Source organism: Ceratotherium simum, chromosome 17 (assembly GCF_057802395.1).
Source record: "Ceratotherium simum simum isolate JZ-2026a chromosome 17, ASM5780239v1, whole genome shotgun sequence".
Taxonomy (NCBI): Eukaryota; Metazoa; Chordata; class Mammalia; order Perissodactyla; family Rhinocerotidae; genus Ceratotherium; species Ceratotherium simum.
Window position 1 is genome coordinate 23,256,496 of NC_141916.1, and position 18,513 is coordinate 23,275,008.

Below are 18,513 nucleotides of genomic sequence, written 5' to 3' on the forward strand. Positions count from 1 at the left end.
ATGGTTTATGCTTTTTAAAGGAAAGTGTGGGCCGGCCCCGTGGCTTAGCAGTTAAGTGCGCGCGCTCCGCTGCTGGTGGCCCGGGTTCGGGCGCACACCGACGCACCGCTTCTCCGGCCATGCTGAGGCCGCGTCCCACATACAGCAACTAGAAGGATGTACAACTATGACATACAACTATCTACTGGGGCTTTGGGGGAAAAATAAATAAATAAATAAAATTATAAAGGAAGCTTTATAATTTGAATATTCTGAAGTATTTTCACTGATGTAAGAGGACAAAGTTACAAGCTATTTGGGGGTCTGGCTAGAAAAATATTTTCTCTTTTGCTTATGGGAAGATGCAGCCTTGTACTCCTCTCTGTTTTTCATGTTTGTGGCCCCATCACTTCTATCTTTCTCCATCTTTGTTTTGTTTTGTTTTTTTGAGGAAGATCAGCCCTGAGCTAACATCCATGCCAATCCTTCTCTTTTTGCTGAGGAAGACTGGCCCTGAGCTAACATCTATTGCCAGTCGTCCTCCTTTTTTTCCCTTTTTCTCCCCAAAGCCCCAGTACTATGATAGTTGTATGTTGTAGTTGCACATCCTGCTAGTTGCTGTATGTGGGACGCCGCCTCAGCATGGCTGGACAAGCGGTGCGTCGGTGCGCACCCGGGATCCGAACCCGGGCCACCAGTAGTGGAGTGTGCACACTTAACCGCTAAGCCACGGGGCCGGCTCTCTCCATCTTTAAAAAAGTATTTAACAATACTCTTTAGATCAGCCTCTGGCAAAGTCAACCTTGGTGTCGACTTTAGGAAATTAATATAATTTAGACATAATTTTTTTTTCTCTCACAGAAAACAGGATTTTGAAATTGCCTTTCCTTGGTGTTGCCCTAAATCCTGAATAAGCCTAATAGGGAGTATGATAGAACTTGCAAATGTTTTTCCAACTAATAAAAATGTGATTCCAAGCTGAGCTTTGAATTCCAGCAGAGTCTAAATTAAGTAATATGTACAAAAAGAGACTCAAAATACTTCAAAGCACAGCTTATAAAAACCAACATCATGGTAAATCTATACATGAGTTCAGGGATTGCCAAATTAATGATGACTTTTTTCTCTTGATTTATGAGTTACCCTGGGACCTCCGTTTCTGTGTAAAGCAAATGCAGAACTTATTAATAATGTAAGCAGCTCTAGGGCCCCTTCACCATGGCAGTGAGGCTCTTGTTTAAAACCAGAACTGTTTCCTTTAATACTTTAATGGATTAGATTTGTTTAACTTACTTTATATAGTGCTCAATGCAGTTCCACTGGCATATGGATGCTTAATAAATATTTGATGATTGTGACTATGACTGCATAGAATATATCTTAATGTCCACAGGAAAACGATAAAGTACTTTAAGCTATTTTACTCTAATGAAATAACAGAAGGAGTGTCATGCCTTTTCATACCAGTGCCTTGTTTTAAGAAAATGCCAGATAAAAGAGAAGGTACAGGAATTAACATCTATTACCAACCATGTGCTGAAAATTTATATAACACCTCTATATAATATTTTATTTAACCCTAACCATAATCCTTTGGATTAGGTACTGGGATTCCCATTTTGCTGAATCTCAGATGCCACTGACTGAGTGATGAGGCAATATTTTATGTACCAATAAGAAAAAATTCAGCAAATGAAATTATGATACACCATTTGTAAGATGTACCCTGATTTTAGATGTCAAAATGTAAAAATAACACGCATCTCAAAAATAATAACAAAACACCATGCTGATAAGAAAATTCACCTAAGTCACACAGCCAGTTAGTAGCTGTGGCAAAGACAAGCTAGCAGTCCACCAAAGATTCGTGTTCTCCTTCCATAGTGTGGAGTTCTTACTGAGAAACAGCTTTCCAGCCAGAAACTACACTCTCCACCTTCCTGAGCTCTGACCAAGAGAATGTGAACATAATTAATGTTGTCACTCCCAGGCCAAAGTAGTAAAGAAGCACAAGTACTCTCTCCATCCTCTCTCTTAGCCTATCTACTATTTATGTTGGTGCCTAGGGTGATCTTAGAAACTACCTATGGAATATGGCAAAGCCTCTGTGTCACAGCCTGGTTTCCTACACGACCACAAGGAACAGAGCCCCACCAGTACCCCCAAACCATCATGTCAAAGAGGGATGCCACATTTGATTTGACATGAGCAATAAGTAAACTTTTATTGTGTCAAGCCACTGTAATTTGAGGCCAGTTTGTTATATCAACTAGAATGACTCCAGACGATACAGTGGCAGAATCAGAATTTGAATGTCAAGTTCCAACGCCTGGGCTTATTCTGTGACATCACGCAAATACACACCTCCAAACTTACCCCTTCCAAAACAAACAAAAAACCAAAACTACACAGGACTGATCGCTTCATTTTAAACCGGTTTCATCAGTTGGTTTGAAAGAATGGGCAGAAATCGATAGATTTAAGAATGGTCTATTTCAGAGAGAAAATCCAGAGAGGGACAGCTCAAGTTGTGTGGTATAACAGCACAGATGTGAGAAAAAACAAAGAATGAGGGAATGATTTTCAAAGTGATTAAAAGTGACACTTACATGTATGCTGTCTTTTTTGGTCCTGTCTGAGTTTAATACAGTTTGGGTTCAGGTAAAGAAGATTCAGGTAGTTGTTATAACCCCAGCCTACTAAACGGTTTCATATCTTGACATAAAGGTGACCCTGTTACCTGAAAGAGCTTGAAGCAAAGGAAAGGGATGAAGGAGCAGCTTGACTGGCAATGGATGAAAAGGAAGGAAGGGAGGTGATGGAAAATGGAGAGGTCTAGAGCACAGGTTCTAGATTTACGTCAAGAGTTTGAACCATGGTTCCACTATTTCTTATAAAAGAGTCCATGACTCTGGGCAATCATTTAATTTAACCTCTCTAAAGGTCAATTCTGTCATCTATGATGATATGATAGAATGTACCTCATAGGTTATATGAGAATTAAATGAGAAAATGCATGCAAAAGGCACGTACCGTCCACGAGTGAGTATATACTCAACACTAGCTGTTATCACTCTTGCTGTCATTATTAATCACCAGCTTCCTTTCCCACCTAGTTGCAAACAGCCAAGTGGGCTTTTAATGTAAATCTCTTCTACAGACAGACAGTGCAATTCCTTGGAAGCAAGTCTGCCTTCAGCTGTGAAACCAACTGAGGTTACAAGCCTGAGGAAGTTTCCGGGTCAAATTAAAAAATAAAAATTTCTTAACACGTCTTGGGGAATGACAAGCAGAGCAAATATAAAGCTGTGTTTGGTACTTGATATTTCAAACACCAGTTTCACTTTGTTGCTTACATAAAAATACACTTTTTTTCATTTCACAATATTATAAGGAATAAAAAGAAAGAAAAATAGCAAAAAACACTTACCCTTTGTTTTTCATTTGAGCCCTTTTTATTGGTCTCTTTTCTGCTTTCATCTTCATAGACGAGAACAAAGTCAATTCTTCTCTGGCCATCGTTAAAAAAGAGGGAGTCCGGTTTTCCATTAAATTCTGCCTGTGTGGAACAGAAAAACAAATTTTAATATAATTTTTTGCAAAAGTGCCAATTTATAAGTGTTTATTTTCTAGCTTTAATAGGTACATTGATGCATTTACAGAGCAAGAGAAATACATCCATTGCTAGCTCCTTGACCAAGAAGAGGTCATGGGCACCACGATCTTCACAAGCATAATCTGTTCTTGGTGAAAGGAAGTCCTTGAATTGAGCAGTTTAGCATTATTTTACAAACACATGGGAAAATATCAGTATTATGTATTTTAACATAATCATCCCAGAATTATTTCCACCTCAACAGCAAAAGGAGTACTAAGTTGGAAGTGAACATAGTCACCAGAGGTGCCTATCTGAAGGGCTGAAGTTCATTTAACAAGAAGAAAAATCTAAGACAAAGTACTGTTTATAAAAATCTCATCCTTTTTATGTCGTATTTTCTAACCTTTTTATCATTTTTCATGACTTCTCTCAGGACCTCACTCCTTTATATAAGGTATCACTTTATAACCTTAAACAAATGCCAGAAGATGCTTTGATATACACAAAAGCTACACCAGTTATTGGTATTTGTCCCCAGATCCACAAAAGATACCCCCTTACTCCTAGCAAAACAAACAAAAAAACCAGCAACAACAACAAAATAAATGAGCCTTTAATTTAGAACTTAAAAGCCATATAGCTCAAAAACAAAGAAATAACAACAGAACACAGACCTAATACAGTTTTTAGTGTGTGTGTGTGAGGAAGATCAGCCCTGAGCTAACATCTGTTGCCAATCCTCCTCCTTTTTTTTTTTTCCCTTTTTCTCCCCAAGGCCCCAGTAGATAGTTGTGTGTCACAGTTGCACATCCTCCTAGTTGCTGTATGTGGGACACCGCCTCAGCATGGCCAGACAAGCGGTACGTCAGTGCGCGCCCGGGATCCAAACCCCGGCCACCAGTATCAGAGTGCGCATACTCAACCTCTAAGCCACGGGGCCGACCCCTAATACAGTTTAAAACAATCTCGATTGCCATATGGATTTGGACAGAATTGTTTTACTTTGATCTAAGGAAAGATTTGAATTTGTGTTTCTCACACAGCTTGTCAGGATGCTTACATGAATTTTGTTGTTGTTTAAGAACCAGACTGCTTTTTAACCGATAAGTAATATTTTCAAATTTTCAAATTTTTTTAATTAAAAACTCATGGGGAGATTGCATTTTGCAGTCATTTGGCAGAACCACTTAATCATTAAGTATGATTAATTCTCCTCTGCAGTCAGTGTCAATTTGTACAAAAATCACCTAATTTTACTACCACTTCCTTTTCTTCACACTTTTGAGAAGACATAGTTTTTGCTAAAGGTATACAATCTGACACTTGTCATTTCTTTCCTCTTTTCCACCAGGGAGGGTGTCAAGGTTTTTTAGTAGTATTCGAGGCTTCTCCCATTTAGCAGGTTATTCCACCTGCAGAATGCACACTGCTAATGTAACCTAACTCAACACATCTTCATCACAGCCGCATTTAACCAGGGATGCTAACCACAAAAGTGTGACTTTGCCTGGAGACCTTTCCTAGCCAGGGCACTGAGGGGCCAGGGAAACAAACACACCCATGTCTTAGGCTGATGCCACTATCCAATTCTTTTATTTGCGGTTTAGCTATTTAAGACCAATAAACTTTCTTTAAGAGTATTTAAAGCTACACAAAAATGCTAAGGCCTCTCATTTTCATTTCAGCCACAGAGTCCTCGAGCCCCCTTCAATTTCTCTTCCTTTCAATGAAGATGTTAGTACTGGTGACAAGCAGGGCAGTTGCTAGAGGAAAATTCTATATAGAGGGAAACAAAACAATGAATAATTTCTCAGAATGGCAAAGAGGAGTTGGGGCAGGGTGGAACACAGTCATAGTCACAAAAACCTGGTCAACATTAGATATCTGAAAAGTGTACAAAAGCAACTTGTTCCCTGTAGTTCACACTCTGTTGCCTTTGGTGGCATTCAGCAGGAGCTCACTGAAGTCAAGTTCTGAAGAATTAGGCCTGGAATGAGAAGCACACCTGCACACAGCTCCGGGCACTCCTCCTCGCACGGACATTGCTCAGCTGCACAGGTTGGCAGCTGGCTCCCAGGTAACATGGTCTGCATGCACATCTCTCATGTGTGATAGAAGACCACGGCCCTTTGTTTGGCAAAAAAACCCACAGACTTGGTAACAGTTGTCTGAGTGAAATAACTAGGTCAAACTCGGATACAGTATTATTAGAATGCAATGCCAGGGAAAAGACTGCCCTTCTACTGTCGTGAAATCCAGGTTTCCCATCTCTTGGCAGAAGACATTCCACTAGGCAATTGGGAAGAAAGGAGAAACTAAACCTGGGCTGGAAAGAACAGGTAACAAACAAGGGAACTAGGCTGAATAAAAAAAGACTGATCTACGAACAAAACTGTGCTGTTAAAAAAAAAAAAGGCTGGATTTTTCAGTAATGAGTTCTACTGCAGGCCTAACTCACCCAACAGGAAACTGAAATGACAGAAAACTAAAAAAATAATTCCTCTCCTGAAGTTTTGCTTTATATGAAGTAAAATTTCAATAATTTCTCAAGATAAATACTGATAATCTTCAAGTTACTGATTATTCAGAGATGGATTATTCAAGGCCTGACCTCTATGCCTTCTCTGGGAATCTACTCAAAACATGATCTTTAGTCTTTTCTATCAAGTCAAATGGCAACGAAATGAAATACAAGAAACCCAAAACCCAACTTTCCTGTGCAGCAGCTTAAATTGAAAAACACTTGAAGAGAAGGTTTAAAATTTATCAGGTACAAACATTTTAGAGATCAGAGCTTATCTATGGTTACTGACTTTCCTGCTAGGAAACTTACTAATTCTTACACTTATCAGGGTGTAAGAATTACTTACTAATTGTTACCCTGAGGGTCTTACAAAAATGTCTCCAACACCAAGGAAGTAAACAGAGTCTCTAGCTGTTAATACTTCTTTCCTCCTGGAAAAAAATACCAAGTAAATTTCTAATTACAGTTTGGAGTCTATACTACGTTGTATCTATTCAACTCATCGCCCTCTCTGGTCCCGAGAATACTAGATTCCACCAATCTAGCATCATTTACTCATTTGCAGCAACCAGACCTAACACTGTATTAAAAATTAAAGGCTGCAGTAGTTAAAAAAACTACCTATGTTCATTTGTCATTGTATCAAAATAAACCAAAACCATGCTGCCAACCATTGCGGAATAGTGACCTGACCTCCTCTGTCTTTGGCTGTTGGTGTTGACATTTCACACTTGGGATGAAGAGGAGACACACGTGGTCTGACCAAGGGGCGATCTGAGAACTAAGAGCTTGGCCGAGTAGCGCAGGAGAGAAGAAGGGAGGTCAGGTGTGATTCACACAGTGATGTTTTCCAGGCCTCCCTTCTCTCAGCTGGCTTCTCTCCACCTTTTATTTGTGGGGCAGATCCTTCAGCAAAAGAGCCCATAAGGGGCAGGATCCTCCTTAATCAAATCAGAATAAAAATGCAAGCAGCAAAATTACTCTGCCAAGCGCTTTCAAGCTACAGTTGTAAGTTTGAGAACATGAAAAAATACGGTTTTCTGCTATTAGCTAGAAGTACATGTGGTATCAGTTCCTGTCCCTAGAGCTGGTTGAGACCTCCGTACGATAGGACAGGTGGTTGAGAACGAATTTCCTGGTGGACAGAAAGACAAGTCCAACGATGAGCAATTTCCAGGAATTACCTGGTAGGAAAATTTCTCATAAGCAATCTCTGAATGAAATAAGGCATTGGATTTCTCCCTGATGCTTCAGGTATATGCAGGGTTACATGATTACATCTGAAGAAGGGCTGGGGTATGAGAGCATCTGGGACACTGCTGCCTAAGAGTATTGCTCTGTGGCATTTAGGTCAGGTATAGGGGAGCAGCCCATCTTACCAAGCACCCTCCTGGAATCCTGGCATGAGCACTTGGTGAGTCCATGAAATAACTCGCTGCTTAACATTTGTCCAACCTCACACTTCTCAAGTGTCTACAAAATGGGTTCTCAAATAACTCTGCAAAACCAAGATTGGAAGTCCCGTAGAGTTTACAATGCTGAATTTAAATTATTTGTCTGAGATCCAGATTAAAAAGTGGTCTTTGCTCAAACTCTTGTTTATGTGTAAGGGTGTTGGAAACTTGGACAGTAAGTGACCTGGTCTGACTGAATTTCCAAATAGTCTATTCCTGCCCTGATATGGCTGTTGTTTACTATGAGATTGAAAAGTATTGCAGGCTTCTTTGGGCTAATGGTCTTGACCTTTACACAGAGCAGGATGCAAGAAAGTTTCATTGTCTAACAATAATATTAGGAATTACACCACAAAAAATAAACAATATCAAAACACTCACATAATAAATTTAAAAAGCAGTTGATACGTGAATGTAGAAAACACATGTGGGGCCGGCCCCATGGCTTAGGGGTTAAGTGCACGTGCTCCGCTGCTGGCAGCCCGGGTTCGCATCCCCGGCGCCCACCACTTCTCCGGCCATGCTGGGGTCGCGTCCCACATACAGCAACTGGAAGGATGTGCAGCTATGACATACAACTATCAACTGGGGCTTTGGGGGGAAAAAATAAATAAATAAAAATCTTTAAAAAAAAAAAAAAGAAAGAAAACACATGTGGCTCTCTGCAGTCTTTAGGACCAGCAAAACAAAGTAATTAATTCGAAGAAGAACACAACAGAAAAAAAAAACCTTTAATCACAGCAGAGAACTAAAGTGAAAATACAGGATCTTCTATTTTTCAGTAAACCCTGAATCCATGCACTTAGCAAGTTCTAGGGAAACAAAAGTGTAGAAGCAAATGCCTTTAAGTAAATATTTAGGTATCACAAAACATGGAACATAATGAAATTTTATTTCCATGCCATGCAGCTATGAATAGATCTATTCCCTAAGTGTTTTCCCTAACTGTAGCAGAGTTCAGGCAGATTCAAGACATAAGCAATAATGGAACTTTTTTACCTTGGCACAATTGTGCAAAAACTTACTGCAGACATAGAAGAGACCAGGTCAAATTTTATTCCTTTTATTTAGGTCACCTCCTCAGCCTACAAGAACACTGATAGTGAGAAAATGCAAAGTGCAAAGAAAAATGCCAAGCACTGCAGGTCTGGAAGGCTAGATGCTGAAGGTGGAAAGAGGAGTGCTGTGAGAAGCACCGGTGGGAAGAAAGGAAGAAACATATTAGCAACAAGGATAAAGAGAAGTATGTGGACACACAGGGAAGCCACAAAGGAAGTCAGCTCAGTAAATGGCATGTTGTGGGGGATGAGTGAGCATGTTTTTGACTGCACCCAGGCATTCAGGACTGCGTTGACAGGAAACAAGTGCAGTGGAAAAGGGGCTCATTCAAGGAGGGTGTATCCAGAATTGAGGAATCCAAGTCTGTTACAGAGTCAACGATGTTCCAATAACGTCCCTTGGTGGTGAGTCTGTGATGATACAAGTGTACTCAGGAGTGGCCCAGAATGATTTTTGCACAAATCACACCATCTCCTTCCCACTCTGTTAACCACACTATTAACTTCTGAAGGCCAGTGGCCAAGTCTTGTTCACCCTGTTCTCTGCTGAGACTTGGCAAGTAGCAGGAGCATGGTTTACTTAGTTCTTAGAATAAAAATAGGTTTTGTTCCTGATGATAAAAGTAATGTATACTTAGTACAAAAAAATTCTGAAGATACAAAAAAGTATAAAGGAAAAAATAAAAGTCATATGTAATCCCGTTTCCCAAAGATGAGCTGAGCCAATATTGAGTACATCCTTTTGGGTTTTCACACACACACACACACACACACACACACAGGCATACACATTAACCAAAATGGTAACATACTATACATATTATTTTATAAACATCTATCACAGACATTTTTCTAGCTTGATATAAAGCTCTGCATCATCATGTTTAATAGCTGTAATATGATTTAAACAGTTCCTCCACTGATGAACACATAAGTTGTTTCCAATTTGTTGCTTTTATAAACACTGCTACAAGGAGCATCCTTGTACATATGTATTTGTGCACATGTTCAATTACTGTTTCCTTAGGCTAAATTCTAGAAGCAGATTTTAACTGGCATGGCCTTTTTAGAAGATTTTGATATATAGGCTGCTAAACTGTCATCCAAAATATTTATAAAAATGAACACTTCCACCAGCAGAGTATGAAAGTGCCTTTTTCCACCCTCACTAGATATCAGTCTTTTTCACTTTTCCCATAATAGTCAAAATATTTCTTTCTCATTTGCGCTTTTTAATTAAAGAGCTCTAACATTTTTATAGATACCGCCTAATTGAATTACTGCTTTTGTGAAATGCCAATTACTATTCTTGACCTAACTGAACTATCTTCTTATTTAATCCCTTTCCAGTAGATTCTCTTGGGTTTTACCTATGAGATCCCAAAGACCACACAAGCAAATGGGGAAAGTGGTTGAACGGCAATATACAAGAGGTGCACAGGATTACCAAGTAAGTCTCAATAGGGAAAGGGAGAAATATTTTAGGGCACTGTCAACCAGCCCTGGGTTCAACAGTATTGACACATTTTCTGAAATGTAGACATTGAACTGGAATGAGCAATCCTAGTTTTAGAGGTCACTGCCCCCCAGTTGATATACTTTCCATTATAGTTTACACGCCACCTGAATAACTACCAAATATCAGTTATATATTTTAACTTGTGTATTTTTTTAAAATTTAGAACTTAGCACTTACTTTATAAATTATTTCTGTTGCAAGTTAAAAATTGACATACAAATTCTTAAAAAACCGTCCTGCTCTTTTATACTGATAAATGGCTATAACTAGGTCCCAAATAGCTAAACTTCTTATTTTCAGTCATTTCTCATCAAAGATAGATATAGCCCACTTAGAAATATCATTAGATTGTGCCATGAAAATCTTCCTCTTTTTTTTTTTGTTATATACACAAGGGAATGTTCACATGCCAACGGCCTCCCGATTTGGCATATGCATTTTGCCTTTGCTTCTCTTTGCTTCCGTTAAAATAAACTCTAGAGTTCTATTATTAGAACATCCCATTTCAGATGCCGGGTGAGGGTGAAGGCATAATGTCTCAAGCATAATTATTGTTAAATATTTGCCTCTAGTCCATGCCAAGGAAGCAGTTTCATCAAATGCAGTTCTCATATGGTTTTAAATATTCTTAAAATTTCTGAACCAGGCTTGAGGAAATATGAAAATAGAACTTTTAATGACCTTTAAAATAAAGCTTCCTTAAAAGAAGGTAAGTAACTAGGGTAGATAATAAGCTTTCTACTACAGGAAGATGCTTAGTTAGGAGCCTTCCCAGAGGGGAGGGACTCAGACTGAACCTTTTCCTTACACCCACAGTTAGAGTTGGGATTGGGATTTTTATTAGCATGACTACAAACTGTTTTTGCTTTCTTGTTTTCCCACAGGCTTTCCACCATTTTAAAACCTCCATTTAGCCTTCCTTAAAGGTAATCCACAGAAAAGAAGAGGGACAAGTAAAGAAGAGTCAAAAAAGGAAAAATGTGAAAATGTCTATAGTGGTTAGCAGGGTTGTGGTTAATGTCTTATGGGGCCAGAGGACGGGGTAACAGTGTTTTCATACTTTTCCTTTTCTAGAAGAAACCATCATCTGTTTGCACTGTGCTCATCTGGCGGTGGTAACACTGGTGAAAGAAATGTGTGTGAGATGAAGCTGTAAGATATTCCCAATAAAGTTTTAGGAAAGATAAAATGATAGATGTATTAAAACAAGACAGGTGGTACAAGAGGATGTTTGTGAGACAGAATGATTATCCCCCTAGAGGCTAACCTCTTAAGGTTTCAATATCCTCCAAGTGTCTTCTTTGCCTTAACATCCCATTACAGATTTAACATTCATAAAACCTTTTTGAACTTATTAGCATTTTCACTTTGTACCACCTCCTGAGAAAGAATGTTCTGTAGGCTTTCCACCTAGGCAAGATGGTTGTCCTAAATTACACTTTTGGACTTTTAAGAAATAGCTCCCAATCTTACATTCTGGAATCAGTTAGAACCAAAATACATTTCCTACACCAGATCCTTCATGACTTAATGGACTTTCACAATATTCTATCTACAACTTATTTTAAGATCCTTAGTCTTAAGGAACAATCATTTTAGCTTGACTTCAGGTTCCCCTCCATCTACCTTCTTCTCTTAGTTAACCATACTTCAACTGTCTTGAGCATATCTATTTTCAATTCTTGGAAAACTAACTGTTTATGACTCAAAAATATTTACTGGTAGTTCTCATTCATCAAATCCATAGCTGTGAACTTTCCCCGTTTTCTCAGCCACCTGAGTCACACGTGACCCAGGTTACCAGTCCCTGAAATTTTATGCTTTTGAATGAAGAGCCAGTCTCATAGAAGGTGATTATAATCTGAGAAGGAACAGAAAAGGGAGTTTCAAGCTATAGGTACTCAGACTTTTGGGCTGAAGAAGATATATAAGGTATAACTGAGGGTGTAACTAAGGCAACAAGTCTTAATCTCTTTTGGGTTCCCATATAATTCTTCTTCAGACTCCCTTAAGGTTTCACTCCGTCACTCCCCAGAGAGCCTTCATCTTTCACTGGAGGTTTCCATTTCTAATCTAAGAACTGCCCTCAGTTATTTGTAGCTTTTCAGCTGCTCAGGGTTTGCAGCACAAAAGTCCTGTCATCAACTGTAGATCCCTCATTAGACTGTTACGTCCAATCCCTTGGCCATAGTCTTCTCTGACTACTTCTCTGAGAATTGATATTTGCAACCTCATTCAAAGTAAGAGGAAGAAAAACAAATGAGAGCATCTAGTGCCCAGCAAAGCAAAGGATTGTGACAACTCCTATCAGTTGGTAATGTTTATAAAGATATTACTTTCTCTCCTCTAACTCAAGAAGCAGTTTACAAGAATGGCCGTTCTTTGTGGTATGAAAACAAGGACACAGAGGTGTTCTCAAAACCAAATAAAAAAACCACATGACTCATTTAAAACAGTGCAAAACTGTTTTAAACTGACTATAGATAATAAATAACACCTTACAAAATCCTCTTCCCATCAATTTTTGGGAATTTTCAAGAAATAAAGTGCTCTGAGGAAATCAATTTTCAGATACACTTTATACCAATTAAAAAAAGGTTACTTCAGGGCCAGCCCCAGTGGCCTAGAGGTTAAGTTTGGCATGCTCTGCTTCACTGGCCCAGGTTCAGTTCCTGGGCGTGGACCTACACCACTGTCAATCGCCATGCTGTGGCAGCAGCTCACATATAAAATAGAGGAAGATTGGCAACAGATGTTAGCTCAAGGCAAATTTTCCTCAGCAAAACAAAAAGGTTACTTTAACCTCTTTGTGCTCCAAATTTTCTCAAATATAGTACATAATATTTTTTGATTTCTTAAAGAGAGGATATTGAACATAACTTAGCTATGATTATGATTATTAAGGAGGTAAAAATAAAGGGAGCCCAAAATAAGAATAAAGAACATGGGCTTTGGTATCTGGCAGAGCTGGGTTCAAATCACAACTCTGTACAACTAGCCAAGTGCCTTTGTGGATATATTTTATCTCTTAAAACTAAATTTATTTATGTATAAAAAGGAGGAAATCATGGAAAGAAATGCAGAGTTATTGTGAAGATTAAGTGAGATGATGCATGTAAAGCACAGAGCCTGGAACACAGTAAAAACTCAATAAATGTGAGCAGTTGGTGTTGTCTATTTTAACACATAACAGCTCTTTATTGATTACTAGCTGTGATGGGTGCACTCACATACTTTATAATCATTGGGAACTTCCACCTGTATCTTGCATTTTTCTCTCTGCCATTACTCAGATAACAAGGTGGGTCACTTCTTTTGCTATCAATTTACCTGTCTTTAATAGGTAGTTCACTTTTATTTACTGCTTCTCATCTGCTTTGAATTGGGCAACTAGATTGACTGAATTTGTTGAATTTCTTTGAAATTTAGCCTTGGTGCTTTGGTTTTGGATGTCAGAGGCTTTTTAGCTTCATTCAAGTTTTGAGTAAAACGTGATTGAAGCAAAGGGCCCCATTCCAGAAATGAATACAATATGGTAAGGGTTGATATATCATCATTAAATTGTATTCTTCCCCTCCCCCAATCTCTTTCAAAAGAGGTCTTATGACATCTGGCATCAAACAGAATGAAAACAATAAGACTAATGAATTGTAAATAGAGAGAGAAAATCAGGGCCAGAGAAAGGAGGAGGAAGAAAATGTACTAACCGTTGAGACAATTGTCATGGTTGTGATTTTAACATGACATTTGGCACAAATCCTCCCGGTAGCAGGGCAAAAAGGAAACATGTTCAATGATACAGTCCTTGTTATCAGAAAAAAGGACGCATTCTGATTTTTCTGAGAGAAAAAAGTCTCATGTGAGACCTTACATAGAGACACTCAGTTTTTGCCCATTTCCCTAAGAGACAAGGTCCTTGGCAAAGAATTGGGGTTATAAACTATAATATATTGGTAACCTTTGACTTTTTTTGTCTTTAGTTCTCATATCACTTCTACCTTTGAAGCAATTAGTCTCCACTTCACTCTCTCCCACCTGCATTGCCATCACTCTTGTCTGTGCTCTTGGCTCATACTAAGTAGATTACAATTAACATCCCAGTCGGTCTCCTTGGACCCGGCTGTGCCGTTTGCCAATTCACCTTAAACACTGCCACCATTTGGAGGTTCCTAAACCCAAGTCACAGAAGAATTCAGCAATCTCTGGACAAAGTACAAACTTTTCAGATGGGTATTCAAGATCCCTCATAATCTGATTCTATTATTATCATTTTATTAACTATCACCATTTTATTAACTATCACTCCCCATTCCTAACCATCTTTTCCCATGAGTGTTTTGACTACATCGTGCTGCTTCCTGCCTCTACTACTTTGCCCACGGGATTTCCCCTTCTGAAATCCCTTTCCCCTCTCCTTACCACCTACCCACACCTTAATTCTCCTTCAAGGTCCAGCTCAGTTCTTCTCTCATGAAGCCTTCCTAACAACTTGGGTTCATGTTTCTTTCTCCCTCACTATACTACTGTCTGTGCCAAGGGATGTGTGTTCCATGGACCTTTGGGGATTCCTGACACCCTTTCAAGGGGCCCATGGGGTCATAACTATTTTTATAACAATACTAAGATGTCATTTATCTTTCTCATTGTATTAACATCTCCCATGATGGTGCAAAAGCAATGGTGTGTAAAACTACCAGCATCTTAGCACAACTCAGCAGTGGCACCAAACTGCACTACTCAACATTGTATTCTTCACATACGGTAAAAAAAGTCACTTAAGAATGTTCTTGATGAAGCTGTAACAATTACTCACTTTATTAAATCCTGACGGTTGAGGACACAGCTTTTTAACATTCTGTGTGAAGAAATGGCAGTACCCATAAAGCACTTCTGCTGCACAGCAAAGTAAGATGGTTGTGTTGAAGAAAAGTGCCTGTGCAATTTTTGAGTTGCCAATTTTTTTCGCAGACACTTTTACTTGACAGACAGCTGACACAAAATTCAGTTATATAGACTTGGGTATTTAGCAGATATTGTCCCAAAAATGAACAAAGTGAAACTGTCATTTCAAGGAAAACAACTGGTAATATTTATCGCTAATGATAAAATTTGAGCTTTCAAGCAAATATTAGAATTTAGGACAACTTGTATTCACCACTGTGAACTTGACAGCTTCCCAATACTCAATGGTTTTCCTGATGAGAATGGAGGTGTGCTAACGAATATAGTTTTTCTCATACTGTATAATGAAATGGGTCAACCTTTGTAAAAGCTACTTAACCCAGTGAACCAATATTTTCCAACAGCCCTATGCATGGTGATAAAAACCAAGCTTGGGTAAAGATCTATTCAAACTGCAGGATAGGTTTTTAATAAACAAAAAGTTCATTGATATGGTTTGCAACCAACCTTTAAGAAACTATCACTTGTCAAGTTTTAATGTGGTATCAAAGAAGCATATCCACAATTACCTGAAAAGGCTTTAAAATACTCTCTTTTTGGATTACCTATCTGTGTAAGGTTGGATCTACTTCATACACGTCAACCAAAACCACATATTGCAACTTACAACTGCAGAAGCCGACATAAAAATCCAGCTGTCTTCTCTTAAAGATCCATAAAATATGTAAAATAATGCCACCTTTCTTACTAACTTTTTTTAGAAAATAGTTATTTTTCATAAAAATCTTATTTATATTAATGTGTACTGAGTTTATTATTGGTTATGTTTAAATGAATTAATATTTAAATCTTTTCAGTTTTAAGTTCTAATACAGTAAATATCAATAGATATACCCACATAAAAAAACCTCTTTGGGGTCAATATTTTATTAAGAGTGTAAAGTATAATATAAAAAGTTTAGAATCACTGTTCTTATAGACCATTCATTTTGGCTCTTAACTTCACATTATATAAATTATAATAGTATAATACAATACATATACATAATAACATCATCTGACTATTTTATGTATACATACTATCATTGTAATTTGATTACAACAATGAAGAAAAAAACCTGTTTTTTTGTTTTTAACCTATAACACCTAGGAAAGTAAGCTAAGAGAATTGCTGAATTGATCTGAGATAACATACTCAAGTCAAAGTGTTTACTAGAACCACCTTATTCAAGTTTTATAAAGGTTCAGTCTTGCTGGTTTTCAAAGGCTGCTTCAGATAGCTTGGAAAATTCCATGCCAATGCAATTGTCAGTTCCTATATTTCATTAATGTTTTTAGTGGTTACATTGTATTCCATCAAAGTAAAGTATTCCCCTCCTATCTTTGCACACGCAGTTCCCACTTCCTAGAATCTCCTTATCTGCCTTTCCCTCGCTAACTCCTCTTTATGGAGCCCTTCCTTGACCTTCCTGACTAGCTTAGGTCTCCTCCTTATATACTCTCAAAGCACCTGATACTCCTTAAAGGTCACGTCTCACAACTTTAATTATCTACCTATTTGTATAATTATTTGATTAATGTCTGTCTCTCTCACTAGAATATATGCCCCAAGGGATATTTCAGTGATATTTCCCAATAGTACCTGCTTAATAGGTTATAGAAATATTAAATGGATAAATATTATTAAATAAATCAACTGAAATTAATTAACCCTTTATCCTGTGACATTTTATAATATGACAGATAAAGCAACGGGAGGAAAATTCATTCCATTACACATCACAGAAGAAATGAAATGATCTGATTTCTGTTTTTAAAGGAATTGTTTAGAGAATAGATAGTGGGTGGCAAAAGCAGTCATGGGGAGACCGTGCAAGTCCAGAGATGAAAGGTGGCAACCTACTCTACAGAGGTAGCAACAGAGATGGGGAGAAAGGGACAGACAGAAGCTCTAACTTACACTTAGAATCAGCAAGTCAGAAACAAGGTGTCGGGAGGATTCTTGGGTTATATTTACCAAAATTCAGAAAATTGGAAGAGAAATACGATTAGGAGGGGAAGCCTAAGAGTGTGATCTCTAAGTGGAGATACCAGGGGTCTGGGGTTGAGAGGAAAGATCTAAGACTACAAGTATGAATTGGGGAGTTCTTAACATAGAGCTCATAACTGAAGCTAAGGAAGTGAGTGTGAGAAAAGCATGTGAGAAAGACGAGCTGGGATGAGCTGTCAGGAAATCTAACAGGTAGAGAAGGCTTGGGTGGAAGAAGAGGGGAAAGCAAGAAGGTAGAGAAGTGGAGGGAAAGCGGCTGGAAAGATAGAGACATGGCCAGAGAGAGAGAGAGAAGCGGTCAGAAAGAGAGAAATGGCCAACCACAAGACTGTCTTTGATTCCCTTCTCGCTCACTTCACATCTCTCTTCCTTTCCACTTTCCCTGCTTGCGCCCACCCTACACTGGGACTATAAGCATCGTGTAAATGGACTGCTTGCTTTCTGGTTCTCCTTCCAATGCATCCTGTATACTTCTGCCAGACTGATCTCTTTACAGCTGCACTGTCCAATAGGGTAGCTACTAGCCACATGTGGCTACTTAATTTATATGAATTAAAACGAACCAAAACTAAAAATTCAGTTCCTTTGTCTCACTAGCCACATTTCAAGTGTCTCTGCAGCCACATGTGCCAAGGGGCTATCGTGTTGGACAGCAGAGTCAGAACATTTCCACCATCAGAGAAAGTTCTCTTGGACAGTGCTGCTATAGCATTGCTTTGTCTTTTCAGCTCAAAAGTCCAAACCCTTAGTCCAACATTTCTATATTCGACCCTAAACTATCTTTCTAACTTCATCTCCTCCCACTCCCCTAGAGCAACTCTATGCTCGATACAGACTGAGCACCTCATTTGTTTCCACTGTCATTTATTTGTTCGTGGAATGCTATTAGGATACTCTCCTGTAGTGTATCCACGGTGATGGTTAGGTTTATGCATCAGCTTGGCTACAGTCCCCAGTTATGCAATCAAACACTAACCTGGGTGCTGCTGTGAAGGTATTTTGTAAATGTGGTTAACATCTACAACCGCTGACTTTTAAGTAAAGGAGATTATTCTCAATGATCTGGGTGGGACTCATCCAATCAAATGGCCTTAAGAGGAAAACTGAAGCTTCTCTGAGAAAAAGAAATTCCATCTATAGACTGCAGGGTCAGCCCCTGCCCAAGAGTTTCCAGTCTTCCCTTCCCACCAGTGTGCCCTATGGAGTAGACCCCATAACTACAGAAGCCAATTACTTGTGATAAATCTCTTTAATAAATCTCTCTCTCTGTGCATGCTCACATGCATGTACGTACCTACCTACAGATATATACACATATATGTACAGACATGTTTACAGTGATATAGATATATACACATATACACACATACATACACACTTACATGTGTCTGTGCATGCATATATCCTACTGGTTCTGTTTTCTGGTAAA

General features: G+C 38.6%; 1 protein-coding gene across 2 annotated transcripts in view; it reads right to left on the reverse strand.

Annotated features, from left to right (window-relative positions):
* Window positions 1-18,513, reverse strand: part of ANO6 (anoctamin 6) — a 188,333-nt gene that overhangs the window by 84,083 nt on the left and 85,737 nt on the right. For both annotated transcript variants that reach the window (XM_004428921.3, XM_087442527.1), the window contains one exon: window positions 3,410-3,538. In XM_004428921.3, the coding sequence (XP_004428978.1) occupies window positions 3,410-3,538 (129 nt within the window). The remainder of the gene's footprint in view (window positions 1-3,409; window positions 3,539-18,513) is intronic.